Source organism: Xiphophorus couchianus, chromosome 12 (genome assembly GCF_001444195.1).
Source record: "Xiphophorus couchianus chromosome 12, X_couchianus-1.0, whole genome shotgun sequence".
Lineage (NCBI taxonomy): Eukaryota > Metazoa > Chordata > Actinopteri > Cyprinodontiformes > Poeciliidae > Xiphophorus > Xiphophorus couchianus.
The window spans coordinates 29,075,352-29,095,001 of NC_040239.1; the positions used below are offsets into that span (position 1 = coordinate 29,075,352).

The window sequence follows — 19,650 nt, forward strand, 5'->3', positions numbered from 1 at the left end:
CATATCTGATGTGTATTTGCTCTGCTTGTCATTTTAAAGATAATGGCAATACATAAACAGTGAGATCAGGAAATGCTGGATGTCATTTTACTATCGTATTTACTTCAGATCTTTTCATTACATATTTACAATTACAAGCAAACACTTATGCTTAGAGTCTCTTAACAGATAAGAAAGTATTTTCGGTTTTATGACTGAATGCAAACTCAGCAGTGACGCCCCTGCTAACCTGTGGGTGAGAAATGGAAATAATTAGGTCATTAAGGCTCTGGAGAACTGATTTACACAAGGAGGAGGTGATTAAACCATTTCATTCCAGTGTTTGTACCTGTGGCACATCTAAAAACTGCAGGACAGCAACCCTCGAGAACTGAAGTTTGACACCCCTGGTCTAAAGTAACAACAGTGTTGTTTTAAGATTTCAGAAATTGATTGATAAGATATCTGAATTTGAACTTTGACCGGAGACTCAACTGCATACGCTATTTTAGATAACTGCATTGTATTTATTTTGAAATGTTGTCCTTGTTGTACATCATCTTGTTCTTTATTCTGTTGTCTTGGTGTGAACCTACACGCTTCGATTCCCGCAGGAACCCTCTCCTCCCCCTGCTGCGGGACAATAAAGGTCATTTCTATTCTATTCTACTAAGAAGAACGAACGAAGACACCTCTAGCATTTATGTTTCAGATTTACATGTTAGAATTTGTTTTGCCATTAAGCTACTCAAGAAATTTCACTGCATGTTAAAAACGTCTACCCCACTTTACCGTTCGCAACACACAAAACTTTCTCGTAGTTTTATAACTTTCCACCCCCCCCCCACAAAAAAAATTCCTTTTAAATAAAAAGTGATGGACAACACAGAGGCAAAACGTCAGTCTGGTCATAAAACTGTTGATTTAAATAGTTAATTTAATGACTGGAGAACTAGGTTCTATGTTTTTTTCTATGCAAAAGAAAACCATCACCATTAAGCACTGCAGATGACTAGCACTTCGATGCGACTGTGAGCAGCTACCTTGGTGACTAACGTGTTTATTGCATCAGCTCAGGAGCACTCCTTTCCAAACTCCCACCTGAAACCTCCACACCTCAGTTCACCTGATACAGGGCTGCAGTCAGATGCCGTCATGCACCGCAAACCCAGCGAAACCGGTTTGAGCCGGTGGCGGGACTATCAAGGCAAGCAGATTAGCAAGGCATCCACTTAGCTGATCTGTGCGTCTGCAGTTAAGCCACCCGACACACCGACTCGTTGGTAGGAAAACAGGAAAAAACAGAAAAAAGGTTTTGTTTGCTTTTGTGTCTGCCTTGGCTGTTGGCTGTGGAAGGGTAATTTCTGCTTTTGTGTGGGATGGGGAAGAACCAGATGGTGACAAACCAAAGCCTCCACACGTCTAAGCCCTGTAATTCCCCCTTAACATGCTCTTATCTGGAGAGCACTGATGATTACTGAAGAGACTCCGATGCAAATACGCTCCTCTCCTCTCCCCCGCCCTGGCCGGCCTGAGCCCAACTGGTTTGCGCCAGTCTGGTGAGGCGTACTGCATGAGGCGCTGTACGGGGGAAGCCTACTAAATATTAACCTCTTCCTCATGAGTGACTCTGTCTCTTCGAATGTCTTCGCCTGCGTCAGAGTGAAGACATGAACTCACAGACGTTTTTTTTTTGTTTTCCTTTCGTCTCTTTTCCCAAGGAATCAGTTCATGGATTTCATGACTCAGCACTGTATGAGTCTCAACATGTGGGCTATCCCCTTTGTTCTTAATGTTAAACCCATTAGGTCAGCTTCTGGTTACCATGGCAATTTGGACTGTTTGGTGCAGGGCATTTCCCTACCAGTGGTTTACACACAGGTCATGCAGGGATTTGTTTTCCTTTTGTTTTTCTGAAATTCAACCAAACATAAAGCGATTTTCTAGTTTTTCTATAGTTTCTCACCAATTATTGACTTTTCAGCTTCGTGTTTCCAATGGTTTTAAATGCAATTCTACAAACATAATCTGATTGTAGAATCTAAAGCTGATGGTTGTGCAAAAGAGCTGCAGGGAAACCAGGAGAGAGGTGTTTAATGATGACAGACAAGACTTCAGGCTTCAGTACAAAGCATTGATTTATTTCTAGAAAAAGGACAGTCAAAGGAATGTCACATCAGTAAAAATCATTGTGCTGTCACAATGCGGTATCACATTTTTGCAGTGTTCATACGACAAGATGAAGTTCAGAGAAAAGGCATGTGTTCAAGACAGGCATTCATGTAGAGAGGCAGGTTCTTCGGCACCATAAAGTCTCCCACTGCAGCTGTGCTGCACCATCACCGACACGGTGACGTGCACCTGCAGGGATGCTGCTCCCCAGCCAACACATCCACGGGGGGGAATGTATGCATGCATGCATGAGTTCTAGTCTCAAGAAAGGCATGAATTCCCTTCAGATTCCCAGGTACGTCGAGCTGCCCCGCCTGCTCCAGGCAGGGCCCCGCTGCCGGCGGATCCTCCGTCCGTAACGCCGCAGCTGCCGCGGCGCTGTCCCGGCGGCGCCTTCTCGGGCTTCCGCCTACGGTGGAGACCCCCAGTCACATCGGGAATGTTTTCTCGCTTGGCTCGAATCCAGAGCCGAGAGATTGAGACACGGGCGGTGAAAGACGACTGCCGGGCGAGGGAGTCAGCGCAGCATGAGCAGCTGCCGGACCATCCCCGCGATCCGGAGGAACTTGTCCTTCTTCCGCTGCTTCAGAGCCATCAGCGCCCGGGCCGTCTCTTCCGGGTCCTGCGTGTAGGAGAAGATGCTCCGCACCCTCTCCTCCGCCTTCATGTCTCCCGTTTTCTGGAAGAGTCTCATCAGCGAGTCCTGGTTCACGTTCTCGAAGATGTTGGCCACGGCCTTCTTGCGGTGCGCCGTGTCGAACTTGTTGCCGTGGGCAGAGGGGCTGACCCGGCGGGACTCGGAGGACATGTAGGAAGACATCGCGACTCTGGCTTTGCTCCTGGCGCTTCGCGGCTCCGGACGTGGCGCTCCAACTCGGACGACGCTGAGCTGCTCGGTGCGCTGCTGTTGGAGCCGGAGCGGCTGTAGCTGGTTCAGAGCAGGAGCGTCTGAGTGCGGAGGATTCAAGTGCTCTGGGATTTATAGGCGGACGGCGGGGCGAGCTCCTGCAGGACGCGCTTCCAGCGGTGACATCAGCGGCCGGGGAGCGGGGCGGGCGCCGCCTACGGCTCGCATGGATGTCAGAGAAACAGCTGCATGATGAAACCCGAGTGGTAAAAACTAAAGCATGACTCCGACCACTACTTAAAAAAAAAATATACACACAAAATAATAATAGTAAAAAAACAAAAACAAAACAAACAAAAAAATAAAAATATAACCCGTCTGCATAGGCGAGTTATATTTCAATGCAAATCATCTTTAGTATTTAAGCACTAAATATGAGCGTGTTTGTTTAAAATATTTCTTACAATACTAATGCACAAAAAAACAAAGCAGAGGATGTGTATGCATTTAATCTCACTTTAAGCACTAGTGCTGACTCTTATTTTCGATGCACATATATATATGCATGAAACAGCATTGCCAAGATACAGAATGTAAAAAAATAAATGAAATAAAAAAGAAAACTAATAAAACAGAATTGGAAATAAAATGTAAAATTTTATCATATAAAATTATTACTGTTAAATGTGCAGTAATGTTTTTTTTGTTTTGTTTTTGTCATTTGTTAAAGCCGTCACAATATCCTGACAACATATCATCAGACAGATCATCTGTGTTTAAATCTTACTCCTCTGCCTCCTTCCTGTCATCAGAGGCAACCAATCAGAGGCAAGAGGAGAGTCTTAGCGATGTCAATCACGGTTGTGTAGGTGCCACTTATGCTTTCCTTGTTGCGCTCAGCTACGCTGCAGTTGCCATGAATGCTAAGGCTAGTTAGCATGGCCCGGATAAACAGTTTACTGTAATGCTGAATTGTTTCTCTGTCATTAGCACAGCAGCAGTGGACACATGAATGTGTGCGACATTGTAAAAAGGAGTGTGAATGTATATTCCCTTTACAACAATAAAATACAGCGCAGAAGAAGTTACCTAACTAAATGCTAGCATGAGATGCTCTGTGAAACAAGTTGGTGTCAGCGTCATGCTGTGGGGAAAAGGTACAGGGAGGTCAGAGCTGATGGGAGGGTAGATGGAGGTGAACACAGTGCATTAAACCCTCAGAGGATGCAAAAAATGTCCAACTGGGGTCAAAGTTCAGCCTCCAAGCAGGAAAACGGCCTTAAACCTACAGTCAGAGAACTGTATTCATGTGTTAGAACGGCCTAGTTGAAGTCTAGACATACAGTTACATTCAGTAAATGTAGGTTTTCTAACCTAAAGGTGGGTTTACTTCGTGGGAGTTAATTTCCTCCCACAGCCCCCTGTGTTGCCTGCAGACACAAATCCCCATAAATCACGCTGTTTGAAAACAACCTCTGCTTTCAGGACTTCATTTGAAAACCATTTTTAGTAGGCCATTTGCTTTCTGCTCTTCCCAATTTGGCCTCAGGAGATTTTTATCTTTCCCTTCCAGTCAGCAGAGGGCTAAAAATATTCGGCTTAGATTTTGGACTTTACAAGGAGGGCTTCTTGAACTTTGTTTACAACTGGAGGTGACCCATGGCCCGTGCAGCGGGGCTGAGTCGCACTGATAAGGCCGCGAGGCGTTCCCCCACTTCAGACTGCGCTCACAAAACAACGGCTGGCTTCATGTTGGCTGGGCTGCAGTCGTTTTGCCCTTCATGTAAAAGCGTGTCCACTTCAGAAGCCAGCTCCTTATAAGGAGAAACTTCAGAGGAAGTGTCTTTTTTTTCTTTCGGTATGTGTTGGGGAATTTTGTTTGCTGATACGAACAATAAACTCGATCCTATTAGAACAATAGCCAGACAGCTTTGTCTGAATAACATCACCTGCCATTTTTTCCAAGATGGCATGACAAGGGGTTTCATCGGGATGCGAAAATATGCGGCTATCTTCCGCTTCACAAAGGGGGGGGGGAGAGAAATATAGCTGAACTGGCACATTCATGACCCGACTCCATCTCTAGAGGGTTACAGAAATAAAAGCTTCACAATAAGGTTTCATCAGGAGGATGGGAACCGAAGCCTTGAGCTTCTGACCCTGTTCTTGTGGTCAACACCACCATTGAAGCATTCCAACAAATAACACATTACATTCAGCTGAGCTCATGCTGACCCGTCAGCTGTTCTTCCTGCAGAGAGGTTTTGCTGCCTCCTTCTGTCCTCTGGCTCAGAGAGGATAAACATTGTTGTCCCTTAAACAGAGTCCAGGTCACTGATAAAACCCCACATGTTGAAAGTATCAGAAGCTCGACGCCTCTCGGTGAAGTAACAGGGTCAGTGGCTGGAGTTATCTCTCCGGAGATAGCGGCAGAGTTTTCCTGCTCCTTATCTGTGTTTATGTGTGTGTGTGTGTGTGTGTGTGTGTGTACTGTACATGGAGGACTGTACTTGTCTTTTGAAGCAGCTAGAGAATAATTTGCTAGCTTGTTATCTTTGTTGTTAGAAATCCTAGAGGTTTGAAACGTTCCAATCTGCTGCGTGTGTTCTGACCATCAGAGACGATGCACTCGGTTACATAACAGCGTAATGTTTTACAGATGCTATCTATATTAGCATCTTTTCATGCCTATATGTTTACATTTTGGTGGAAGCTGTCACTATTTTGTGACAGCTTGATATGAGACAGATGATCTGTGTAGAAAAAGAAAAGAAAAACAATCCAGCTCCTCTGCCTTCTCCCAGTGCTGACTAGAAATAACCAATCAGAGCCAGGAGGCGGGTCTTATCACTGTCAACCATAATCATGTGTGGCAGCCTCCATTCTCCCCTCCACTGCTAGCTCTCTGCTACGATACCGCTAGCGGAGCCTGTAGTGAATCCTCAGGCTAGTTAGCATGGCCACCGATGACAGCAGATAAATGGTTCTTCTGTAAGGTTAAGTTGTTTCTCTGCTATTAGCATATTTAGCAGCAGGTACATGAGGTTCATTGACAGCACTAAGGCCTACCTCTTGGCTCTGATTGGTTGTTTTTGGTTGGGAGTGGTGGATGTTTTCAGACAACATTACCGCATGGAGAATGTGGAGGAGATAAATTTTTTCCCACAGATTATCTATCTTATTACATATAAACACGACGTTTTGACTTAAATATGTAAAACACATTTTTTATAAAAGTTACATACTGGACCTTTAAGCCGGGGATCATTGTGGTTAATGCACTTACAAGTAGCTTTCTCTTTCTCTCTCTCTGCCCCCTTCAGTGTTTTTTTTTTTGTGTCGTTCTCTGGCAGTGCTACAGTGCCACCAACTGGCCCGGCAGACCTACTACATCATATTCTATGGCCTGCAACTTGTCTTGTGGGATACATGTATTTTTCTTAATCAAAAATATGCCATAGTATCTAACGTAAGTAATTTTTTTTCAGTTAATTTAAAGTTTAATGTTGCTATATTGAATCCTAAAGCTAAGTTTCCTCTGCATATAAAATAAGTCAAGCCAAGCATCTCCACCTATCCAAATTCTTAACCCAACATGTAATTCAAAATGTAACATTTCAACATGTGTATGGTGCAATTCCAATTTAATTAACATATAACCAGAAAATAATATGTTAGGAAAGCTCTCACAACACCCCCCTCAGTCAGTGTGTGATGCTCTGTAAATCCGCTGTGATACCGACAAACCGACTGATTTAGGGTGTTGGTTTTCTCTTAAACAGACGAGCAGGGATTTTCCAGAGGGTCACTTCCTGTTTGCTTCTCTTCGCATGTAATCTCTTCTAACAGACCCAAATGCTTCAGAAAGCTTCAGCATCCAAAACCCTTATGGAGACAGGGATGGAGTACTGTAGAAAAACAAAAAACAAAATAGCATTCCTGGAAACAAGCAGCCGTTTCAGTGATGGCAATTGAGCTAAGCGACCCACATGGATTCTGGGTGGCAGAGTAGTGATGTTGAATAATGAGTCACTGCAAGCTTTGTGGAAACAGTGGCAGAAAACATGTCTTTATTCAGGCCAGTGTTTACATTTCACTCAAGGATTTTACTGGAAGCTGAATACATGGCTTATGTAAGAACAGCACAGAAAAGGATGGACATCCGGAGCAGGTGGGAGTCTCAGAAGACTGGCTGTGTGTCGGTGTGTAGGTGTGTGTGTGTGTGTGTGTTATAAGGACAAGCCCACTGTATGTCTCCAGAGGTAAATAGTAAGTTCTAGAAGATTTCAGAAAAGGTGAAACAAATAGAGAGGAGGACAGAGTATGAGGGCCGTGCTAAGACAATAAAAAAATAAAATTAATATAATAAACTCATAATATTATGACAATAAACTCACAGTTTTAGTACTTTACTCTCTCAATATTATGAATGTTCTGGTAATATTATGACTATTCCCATATTATTTTGAATTTATTGTAACTTTTATTTCTTAGTACGGTTCAACTTTTAACTAAAACCATACGGAAAGCTTAAATTAATTCCTTCCATTTCAAAGTCTACTGCACAAACCAATAGATGGAACCAACAAGATAATAAATCTTTACACTGCTGTCCCAGAAAATACTTGATTATATTCAAAACATGAAACATAAATATGCTTGTTTAAATGAACTGCGCCATATTTGCAGAAACTGTAGAAATACTGTATGTCTCCTGTTTATTCTGTGGTCAGCTTTGTTTCAACATTTCCTGCAATGAGAATACGGACCACAGCAGACAATGTGATGAAACAGTTTAATGCAGAGCCCAGTTCAGATTTCCTTCCCTCCCTCCATGGGCCGCCTGCTGCTCCCAGCTCAGATTAAATGACTGAACACCGAGTCTCGGCGGACGCCCAGCCGCTGCAGAGCGCCGTCTCCTAACCGGATCAATCCAGCCAGCTCTCCTTCACGGTCGACTGCACCGCGTGGGCCTATAGGGCCAAACCGAGCATTAATCTGTCGATACGATGCTCCCCTACCAGGACAATGAACTGTGCCCGTCCTTGTCCCCCAACCGGATCGGTTGCATTACTCTGCAGGGCGGCTGTTGAAAGACAGAGCACTTCCATGACTTTTTATATTGTCACAGAACAATCTTTGTCCCACTCGTTCTATTTCTAAATGTTTTTACTTGATTCCATTAACGCTTGCAGTTCACACAAACACCACAAGTCTTAGGTTGATAAGTTTACTTCTGATTTCATTGTGCATGGCCAGATTTGGGATGAGTTTCATCTTTAATAAATACATAACATTGACTTTCTTGAGCTATATGTAATGTTAATGTTATTTCGTCATCAAAAACATACCTGGAGTGTTACTTTGATTCTTTCCTGCATATTTGAGGAACCCCTGAATCAACCATTCTGGGGTGCTACATGCAAACTACAAATCATCGCCTGTTTACCCAAAGGTCCTCCTTGGAGCTGCAGTCTCCATCTGAGCTTCTGCCTGACAGAAAACCCTACCCACACTCAACTCCTGCAGACTAGCGGCGGCAGCAGCTAGCAAACACCTTGTGGAACCTTATGAGTCTGAAGATGATGATGTTTCCTCCTTCCTACCATTTTTTTTTTTTTTTTACAATTTATTTAGGAACTTTTCCAACACAGAATGTTGTCATTTGTCTTTCTGTTTGTTCATTTTGCTACACATCTTTGTAGCTACAGAATGCTGGACTCGTTTTAAAGCAGTCTTTTCTAAGGTAACTGCTCATTTCTTTTCAGAGTTCCAAAACAATTTGAGCTCCAAGATCACAACAAGCAAAAATGCAGACCATCTATTTTTACAGATCAGTTCAAAACTTGCTGGTGGACAAGCAAGTTTGAACGGTAAAGGTGGGCAAACTTTAAAAACTTCTCTTTGGAGGTTTTGCTCTAACCATTTCAACGCTTCCTTGTTGACATAATTACGCTGTTTTGCTTTGAGAGTTTTTCTCCATCATTTTAAAACCTGATGACGAGCAACAGTTCATAATTACGAAGGTGAAGAATTGCTGTTGAATGTTTTCACAACAGCAGTTCGGCTGTTTGATAAAATTATTATTTTTGACGATTCAAAGGCTTAGTCTCACTGACGAGACTAAAGCTACAAAATCCTCACACACTGAAATAATTTCTGTTTACGGAGAAGACTCGGCGGAGCGCGGGGTCGATGCTAAATTGCTCTTCACATCTGCATGAGGATAAAATTCTGTTGGCAGCTCAGCTGTCTCCATGGCGATACAGTAGAGGATAACAACAGCGTGCGTGGGAGGAGTGACAGAGGACTCTGACTGTGTCAACATACCGTTGCTCCACCAAACAAGCAGGTGACTCAGGGCCTTTCAGCAACTCCAGAGTTGGGATAAATTAGAGGCAGTAACTGCCTGAGAGGAAACCGGGTGAGTCTCATGGTCCTCGCCTACAGTAAACCTGGAAATAGTAGGTGGATAGATATTTACACATTTTACATTTTGACTCCGTTCCAAAGCACAGACGGATGTTGTAACAAATAGAGTAAAACTGTCAGGTCATTGCCCTGTAGCAAGAGAACTGAACTTCCTGCTAAAACACCCGACTGTCTTATTTAGCTAAGAGTCACCAGAGGGAGCTTCCTGGGTTCAAGTATCCACCGCTTTCTATGCCGGCCTCTTCTTCTGCGCTCGGAGCGGATAGCTGCGCTGACTCTGTGATATAAGTGAAGCAAACTGACCCCATGAACCTGGTCTGGTGCCAGGTAAAGGAAAGTGCTGGAACAGGTTGACAGTGGGACCCATTGTTCATTGTGGTGGGAGGCCAAGGTCACAACAGACTGCGGAAGGACGGACGCTTGGCCAAAGATCTGCCACGAGACTAATATGAGGAAACACGCCCTTTGATATGAAGTGGCAGGATTGTGATTTAGTAATTCTCCCGAAAAAAAAAAATTAGGTAAGGATATCTTGCGAATGAGGACTGTGTTTAATAAATGCGTGAGATACCACTTTAACTTCCACATAATTGTCCTAATACTCTGTTGAATTAGGTCAGTAGCTTTAAAGAGTGGGTGGCAAGCTGCATTATATAAAATGCTCGAAATTCTGTGGAAGAGGTGTACGGAGCCCCGTGCCGGAAGAGAAACGGCGAGTGACTGAGGGTCATTGTGCGTAACGGAAACCCTGTAAATTCTAGACACTAACAGGTACCATAGAATTGCACAAAAGTCCGTGAGGGACGGCGGAGTCCCTGCTCGAATTTCCATGAAAGAGGAGTACGGAGCCTTGTGCCAGAAGCCCATTAAAATGCTGTATACATTGTTTTAAACTGTGATTGTGAGTGGGAATAAAAATAGCAACAGGTATTTTGTTCCATATAACACAGCAGGAGTGTAACAGGTAAAACTTCTATGGATGCAAACTCGACTAAAAACCCACCTGTTTAGGATTGTATTTGAAACGTAATCAATTACAAATTTATTGATGGAACCTGACTTAATGTCGTGTTTTGATTGTTGATTCTATGTTGCTTTGTGTTTCTGTGTTTGATATGATGGAAAGCACTTTGAAATGCCTTGCTGCTGAAAATGCTATACAAATAACATTTGATTGATTGATTATATAACTTTTATATTTAAAAAAATTATTTACATATTTGTTAAAACTGTCACCATGTCATGACAATATAATATGAGACAGATAACCAGTGAAAAGATCAAGCTCCATCTCCTTTCTGAGCTACTACTGCCGTCTGAAGAAATGCATCGCTGCTAGTCTAGGGGGCGGGTCTTAGCACTGTCAATCACAGTCGTGTACATACTGCTCCGCTAGTAGTGGAGAAACATCTTAAAGTTACAGGAAAACCACTTATCCACCGTTATCAATGGTCATGCTAACTAGCCTTAGCATTCTCGTTCACAAGGGTGATTGACAGCGCTAAGACCCGCCTCCTGGCTCTTATTGGTTCTTTCTAGTTAGCACTAGATTTTTTTAAGATTATTTGTTTCTTACCAATGCTGTCACACCCACAAAAAAATATATAAAATATATGTTTATAAAAGTTACATACTATTACATATTATTTGACTGACATTAAAGTGAGTTGTTATACCATGTTTTGACTGATTTGTAAAAGGAAAAACAGGGTAAAATGTCCAAGGTGGTGAACATGTTTAATAGGCAGTAAGCTTTTATTTTTCTTTTTTTTAAGCCAGCATTAGATATTTTTATAAGATTTGAGTACTGTCGCTATTATTTTCTAGACTATAAAAATGAGTGGAAGAGGGTCAACTATTTTTAGTGGATGTTTTCTATGACAACAGCCAAGAGACAAAGAAAAAGCAAGCAATATGCTCCAAAATCAGACTGACAGGAAATCAATCCGCTGGTTTTATCGGAAACGCTATGAGCTCAGAGAGGTTTAAAAGTGCTTAGTGAGTAAAAGCTGCATGTGGAACCGAGAGCCACGGCTAGTTTCAACTTCAGACTGGTCTGAACCGGTCTGTGGGAAGATTAGTCAGCCTTGTAGTGAACTTCTGTCTCTACTGAATCTGTATCTGAGGCAGATAACAGAAACCAGGGCATTGTTTGAGAGAAATCAAATACAAGATCTTTTATTGGTGTTAACTCTGAAAATCATAAAATAAATTCAAGAAACAGAAAAAAAGAGAAACATGAAGAAAACTTAGAGGCAACAGTGAAGAAACTAGGTCGAGATTAGTGCGGTTCTATGTGACATGTAGACTGACTTACTCAGGAATTAATGGAGTTATCTGGGATTCAACCAAATCGCTGTTTAGTGTGTTTTGCTGCAGAAAAACAGCTGGGAGGGATCATCCCTCAGGCTTCTTGTTTTTTTTACGATGCGGCACGTGGCATCAATAAAAACCCATCCATGTGTGGAGCCGACGCCGCCTCACCTGCAGCGCTGCAGGTGAGGCGGCGTCGGCTCAACGGCTCTGCAGAATACTGGAGGAGGAAAACCACACATACCATGCGGATGATAACAATGGTTATTGTAGCGATTTGAGAAAATGCTGGAGGAGTTTTCATAAGCACATAAATTCTCAGATGTTTTAGATGTGTGAGAGACATAATGGTTTACAGAGGAATATTTCAGAACAAGGTGAAAGAAAACAGGGTGAACCTGCATGCAGCGTTCAGTCCTGGAGAAGCAGTGGCTGTTCACCAGAGCTGGGGTTTCAGTTTAAAGGAGTGTTGTTTTGAATATGCTTTGTTTATTTCAGACTGTTTTGCAGTGGTTTGAAAATGGCTCTGGGACAATTCATCCTCATTTGTTGCTATGTTGTCCATTTTTATTCATATTTGACATCCATTAAAAAAAATGAAATATTTGATTTCATTGTATATTGCTATCCAAATATTTTATCTTAGAATCAACTTTCACTAATTTTAGTTCTGATCTCTGTTTGGGTTAGCTAACTCAAGAAATGTGACATATTGGTCATAATCATTAAGTCATCATGTGCTGGTATTAAAATAAACATCTCTGAACAATATGTGCATCCAGTAGTCTACAGGTAGATATTACAAAACTTATTGGGTTCACCAGTTAGGTTCCAAGGGTCAGTAATGAAACATGGGTGATATGAATCATCCCAAGGAAGAAGAATTTGTTATGAAGAGACCTGAACCTTTAAAAGTATAGTTTGCAAAAGTGTGATATGAGGAGCAACTATTCAAAACATCCATGCCTTTTACACAGTACTTTGTTTTAATAATATCTGTGCTATTTGTGCCATGCTATAGTCTATCAACTAGCCTTTACTTAGGTTTTCCAATGGGAGCCAAAGGTATGCTTCTTAATTTATATAAAGTTTTAGAAAGTTCCACATTTTCCACCAAAAGGTTGTGTTTGACAGGGCATGGTTGAGAAGTAATAGTGATTTGCTGATGTACCCTGGAGATGGGACGTTTTGGTTCCCAGAAATGCTAACCCATCTCAGATACCTAGCAAGTCACAAAGACAGGTTACAACTTTGTTGTGCTGCTTTAAGTCTGCTGCTGCCCTACTGCTAGATGTTCTCATTCAGTAAATATTTATTACCAGTGTAATAAATAATAATAAATAATGACTTAGCATCACATTCTCACACATCCAATTCAGTATTTGCTTATGTATCACCAGGCTGCCGAATAAATTTTGGATGTGGCAAAAATGTTATAGCGTGAGTGTGTTCCACTGTTAGCAAATCCCATGCTAATGTGGCACCAATAACTCAATAAGATTACTTTATCTCATGCTACATTGTCCAGGTACTGTGTTTGCATTGGTTCACAGACTTGCTGAAATGCTTAAAGTGACTCCAACTGATAGCAGCCCGATCTACTTTCTGATTACCTCATTTAATATATTTCAACCACTTGAAGGTACATCCATCCATATATATATATATACGTGTGTGTGTCTGTGTGTGTGTGTGTTTGCGGGCATGCGTGGGCGTGTGTGAGCATGTGCTTACCAAAAATAGACTCTTTCCAAGTGAATAAATGATCTCTTATCTCAAATTACTTTGTCATTTACGAATGCAAATTTTCTTGAGGTCCTTGAGAATGACAACAATAAATAACAAAAACATAATTTCTAACACTAGCTCTGCTCTTTTTCTAACAGGCATGTGTGTGAACAACCAGATTATCCGTCAGATCAGCATATTGTTTGAAACTTGTTCGTGCCTCTCGGATGAGAAATGGATCTTGGCCTGGAGGGAAATGGGAAAATGTTGTGACTGTTACGTTCAGCCTGGCAGCGGGGAAGAGAATGGCGTGTTCCTGGCAGGATCCCGACCCATCAGAACACACACTGTTATGACAGTCTGGTCCATAGAGCCGCATGCGTGTTTCCACAAAGGCCTTCAATGCTGCTGAACCCTCAGACTGCATCACTGAATGCACCATGATGACAAGTAAAAGATGGGATGTTAAGAAGTGTAAAATCATGTCTGCTCTGCAAACAACATGATTTTACACTTTTTTCCCTGCATTCAGGAAACACAGGCTTCCAGAATGCAGAACATCAATTTGTATCATTTACATTGAGACTCTCAGCGGTAGGCTAGAGCCCCCTGCTGGTAGATCTGACACATTCCAGTTCAGATGTAGAAATATGCCTCAATGCAGAGGCTGCCCTCTGCTGTTCAAGAAAGAAAGTGCAAACCACTAACTAAATATGTTTATTTAATTTCAAACTGGTGATTTGTAAGCATTTCATTTTCTGAGCAACTTCTTGTGTCACATTTTGTTTCTTTAGCTTATTAATCTTACTTTCTATTTTGATGGTTCTGTAAGCATCTCTGCTGCATAAATGCTGCCAGCTGTTGTACAGCGAACAGTGGCAATTCTGTTTGGGTGTGTCCGATTTATTTTTCTTGTTACCGAATCTGATCTTTCATGAGTGAAAGCTATAGCCTTAAAGCGGCTTTGCCAGTTCTCTGCAAAAACTCGCCCTCACCACGGGGGGACGGAGAGAACAACGAGACAAAGTACTAATAGTTTAACGCTAGCTGTTATCACCAGAAATATTCTGATTGAAGTTCATTGTTCTGGGTTTATTACATAAGGGTGGAAATAACTTATTGTCCTAAAATCTCTGTTTTTATCAAACTCATTAAACAATGGAAGGGAGTAAAGGTGAATAAAGTAATAAAATAAGATATTATCAAGAATATTTTAAGACTATTCTGATGATTTGGAAACAATGATAAAAACAAGAGTCAGCAAGAGCAACCTGGTGCCTGTTACCAGTAAACTACGTAATACATTATGCATTTCAGTCGTAAGAATTTGACCAGAAGACAACATTGATTCAACAACATCTTTTCTTTTTTTTTTAACAAAACAGCTGAAATTCAAGTCCAGACAGAGGGTGTAACTCTAAAGGGTATATGTTAAGTAATAATAGATGACAAAATCAGTTGGAAACCTCATATTAAACATTTACAGAATAAACTACGTAGAAGCACATCAGTCCTCGCTAAAGCCAGACGTATTCTGAATAATAAATCACTTCATATTCTATACAACTCTCTGATTTTGCCATATTTAACATATTGTTCATAGGTGTGGGGAATCCATTACAAAAGCTCTTTACAACCACGGAGTATCCTACAGAAACGAGCCGTTAGAGTCATCCATAATGTCGGTTTTCATGAGCACACAAACCCGCTATTCTTCAAATATAGAAGTCTTAAATTTGAAGATCTGGTGGAATTTAAAATGGCTCAAATTATATTTAAGGTATCTAATAAACCATTACCTGAGCTCATACAAAACATGTTTTTTTGAAAGAGAAGGCAGATATAACTTAAGGGGTTACTCAAACTTAAGGATTCGTAGTTTACGCACAAGAGCTGTTGTCCAAAAACTGGGCTACAAATTGACACTATTGTCTTTTCTCTCTCTCTCTTTGAAAACCTGACTTTATAATTTTTCTTGGCAGCATATTAACTGCTACGGTCGTTCTTGTCTTGTGCTGACTGCTGCTGAACACCGTCACCCCCGCAGCTTTGAAACACGTAAGCTATAAATTCTATTCCATTTCCTCAAAATGTTTCCTTTTTCAAACACTTCTCCAAAATGTGCATTAATTCTGTTTTTGATTAAATTTGCTTGTTTTCTGTTGTATTTTAACAAACAGTGAAGGAGAGATTAAGGTGGAATGAAGTGATAAACGATGAGAATCCAGGGACAGAACACTGCAGATTGACCATCCGTAGGTTTAAGACTAATCTCAGTTTATTTAAACCCAACTCCAATCTGTTAACGTCTCAAACAGCACAGAAAAGTGCATCATTATTTCCCCAAACTAACATCATTCCTGTTTTTAACACAATTTAGGCTTTCTGAACTAGACTGAACTGGGTTGCATTCTGATATCTTTGCCAAATCTCAGGAGTAGAGGCAGGTGTGCAGAAAACTGAAGTTTAATAAATTATTCTAACTTTCTTTACAAAAAAACCCAAGTAAAAATGATTGAGTCCATATATGAGTGGCAAAAACTGGCATTCTAAGAAGTGATGGTGAAAGAGTTGGTGAGTAAATGAAGGGAACAGCATGGCAGCTGTGGGGGTGAGGCGTCGCGTCGCAAGACAACAAACCACACAGGGAGAGAAAGAAGAACACAAAGGAACTAAATGGACAGAAAACTAAAGAGCAACGCCAAAATAAAACAGCTACACCAAAACACAGAGATCAGAGCCTGAGAAAGAGCCAGCAGTCTCTACCGAACCGGGATCCCAGTACGACCAAAGCGATAACCACAATAAATCAGAGTACAAAGCATCGTGATATGAATTCAAGTGTTTTTGACTTTTCTATGCGGTTCACTGAGGTACGTTGTTATTAATTAGTAGCTGATTTAATGGGATTTTGTGAATAAAAGTCTTTACTGGTTCAGGAAAATGGTCCAAAAACCAAAAAAAAAATAATTATGTTACGCAGAAAACAGTCAGAGGACATTCACATTCAGAGGAAATTACGCAAATTAAAGTTTAAAATGAATCTGAGCTTATAGGTTGGAGCTGAATATATAATGATATAATGATATATTGAAATGTTAAGAATTTGCGATTTTTTTTTCTCACAATTTTATGTGGTCCCATTTTGATGAATAACTGATGGAGAGGGGATTTGAACCAGCAACCCACCAGTTCCAGGATGGACTCCTACGCCTCCTGAGACACTTTTTTTTTCTAAAACCCTTTTCTCCGTCAACCCAACTGGTCTTCTTGATGCTGATGGCGAGGGACCGGCAGCAAGCCAAACACTGAGAAACGACGGCGGCTCCCAGAGTTTACCAACACACACTGCGATGTTGCGTAGCCTTTTTACGGAGGTCAATTTTGCTTGGAATCAGCAGCTTCTATGGAAATAGAATAAAACCAAAGTGTTCTTTCAACTAATTTCAGTCTTTTTTTCCCCCCATGCAGCTAACATCACACCAGCAGATCACACCATTGATTCAGCAGGTTTACAGTCGACATAATCTTCATATTAACACATTGATTAATCCAACATTACGTCCATAAATACTACAGTTATGTTCAATAAATTAGAATACATCCTGAGGCTGGTTTGTCAGATTAAAAGTAGGAGCTCTTGAAAATAACATTTAGCCGATATGAAACATATTTGTTTTTAAAAATGTTATTTATGAACACACAATATTCTAATTTTAAATATGTTTTCATCAACTGTAAGTGGAAAACTAGCATATTTAACAGAAGTAAATGATCAATTCAAACATCCATCAGCAGATGGATGTTTGAATTGATCTATATAATGTGTTTGAACTGCTGATACAGTTCCTGAAATAATTGGACTTCTTAATATTCTCACTTGTTTAAATGGGTCAGAACTTCGAAAGTCTTTTATCAAGAACAGAATCAGCTACAATAAAATGAATCTTTCCTGCTTGCTGAGCAACATGGTGGTTCTCAGCTGTTCCAGGAAATGACTAAGGCTTAAAAAAGGGAACAGAATGATTGTGATGTGTGTGTGTGTGTGTGTGTGTGTGTGTTGATATATTGAGCTTTTTAATGGATATCATGGCGTTTTAACGGAGCACATGAGCAGCACAACTGATGGGAAGATAATCAAACACAATGTCCTCCTGATGTGCAGCAGCACTGAGGAACAACAGCGTAACGCAGGAGGAAGCTCTACATCAAGTTGAAGGTCATCTGGCTCTGAAAGATCTTCTGATTATTAAACAAAACAAAACTAACTTTCTGTTTATTTATTCTGGTTGGTTGGAGAGCCACTGTGAACACGAGCTTCCAAGTCTTGAAATTATCCATGTCTAGGCATGGACTTTGATTAGGACATTGGAACTGTATGCTCCGGGTCTCAGAATGGGACCCGGAGCATACAGTCTAACCAGTCTAACTGGTTTCCTCCAGTTAGTCTTTCCATTACCATTTGTACCATCATCACCAGCTGTCCTCTACCTGCTGAAGAAAGAAGCCCGCAGCATGATGCTTCCCCTGCCATGAGGGCAGTGTGTTGAGGAGGATGTGCCGTATTAAGTCAGTTTTCCATGCAAGACCAAAAAGTTCCGTTGTGGTTTCATCCGACCAGAGTTTGTTTCTCCACTTGCCGACATCAGGCTTTTTTTCTTAGTATTTCTCCATAGACGGCCGGCTTTGTGGTGTGCACAGCTAACAGTGGTCACGTCAAAGCGTTATCCCACTTGAGCTGCTCTGACACAATTTGCTTCATGGTGACTAATAAAAGCTTCTCAAGCACTTTGACATGCTAGGAAGCATTAGCAAAGCAGCACAATACAACCACTTGGATCAGATAATGGATAAATTGCTGATTATCAAGCAACATGATAATTTCCACCTAGTTAGACCACTTTATAACCAGTCTTTGAAAGTATTTGATCAGAAATCCCTGCAACAACATTGAGCATACTAGTCAGTTTTTGGAATACAGTCTGCGTTTTGTTCAGGAACAAAGTACATTTCCTGATAGTTTGACAAACTGCTGCTTGTAAAGGTACACTGCAAAAAACAGAAGTAGCAGCAATATTTAGGTTTATTTGGCCTTTTGTAAAGAACAAAATGTTGGTATCCATGTTTTCACCATGTTATTTATACATTTACAAATGTCGAAGATCCAAACTAAATATCTACTTCACCTAATAAATTCAATATTTAGTTAGGAAGCTAAATGTTTAGTTTTCAAACTTAATCCTTAGTTCCCAAATAAATATTTAAACACTCATTTTTTTTCTCTGACAGGCTAAATAAGCCAAATTATTGCCGTTAATTTCTGTGTAACGTTACAAACGGCACCACATAGAAAACATGTGAGGAATTCCATATTTACTTCCACAAGGGCAAAACTTATCTTATTAGTGTTGTCAATATTAGGTAAAAGAATAGTTGGAAATCTGAATCATATAAATACACTTCAAACAAACTTTATTAGCTAGCTGAATATCAAAATGATTAGATGGGAGATTTAGATTTTCTTTCAAATCAAAAGTGTACGCGCACTAGAACTATGAAGATGTCATAGCATTGTCATTTCCTGATTAGCTAATTTACAAAATCTCAGGTGACCAGAGCCACACCTTAAACACACAACGTCTCTGTCTGGTAAATCAGCCAGGATATTAGGAAGAGAATCTCAGAGCTCAGTAAACTGGGTTCATTCTGGGCTGGAGTTTCCTGGTTCTGGTTCTGTGGGGTTCAAAATCTCGTGGATCCATTGATCACAAAAGTTGCTCGACAACAGAGAGTAAATCTAACATAGGGATGAAGAACGATCGCTAAAGTCCTCAGAGGCTGAAATGGGTTTCTATCGGAGCGGCTTTATGGATCAGCATGGGCAAAACTTTTCTGTTTTTTTTTTTTAATCACTTCACATTTTGAGTTTTACAAAATCCAATGCTGCTGATGTTTTTGAGAACTTTTGAGACAATAAAAGGCAACTACTGTATATTATTGTGATGATTCTTCACAAAAAACATGACTGAATCTTGAAACTGTTTTCAACTGTAAGCAATCATTGAGCAAATAGAAACGGATTCCATAAACTAAAATATGACTGAAAAGTTGTTTTTTTGTTGTTTGTTTCACCAAGTGAAATACATTCTAAACATCAACTAGATGTTTTAACATATTGA

General features: G+C 40.8%; 1 protein-coding gene and 1 long non-coding RNA gene across 2 annotated transcripts; one reads left to right on the forward strand and one right to left on the reverse strand.

Annotated features, from left to right (window-relative positions):
- Positions 1-2,099: 2,099 nt before the first annotated feature.
- tcima (transcriptional and immune response regulator a) lies at positions 2,100-3,132 on the reverse strand. Its single transcript, XM_028033324.1, has one exon. The coding sequence runs from the start codon at positions 2,969-2,971 to the stop codon at positions 2,669-2,671; it is 303 nt and encodes a 100-aa protein (XP_027889125.1). The 5' UTR covers positions 2,972-3,132; the 3' UTR covers positions 2,100-2,668.
- Positions 3,133-6,002: 2,870 nt separating this feature from the next.
- Positions 6,003-10,015, forward strand: LOC114154325 (uncharacterized). Its single transcript, XR_003597550.1, has 2 exons — positions 6,003-6,467; positions 8,767-10,015. It is a non-coding gene; the product is annotated as an uncharacterized LOC114154325 (long non-coding RNA).
- Positions 10,016-19,650: the final 9,635 nt, after the last annotated feature.

Excerpts from the sequence above, each read along its gene's own strand:
- tcima (XM_028033324.1), bottom strand. The coding sequence starts at position 2,971 with ATGTCTTCCTACATGTCCTCCGAGTCCCGCCGGGTCAGCCCCTCTGCC.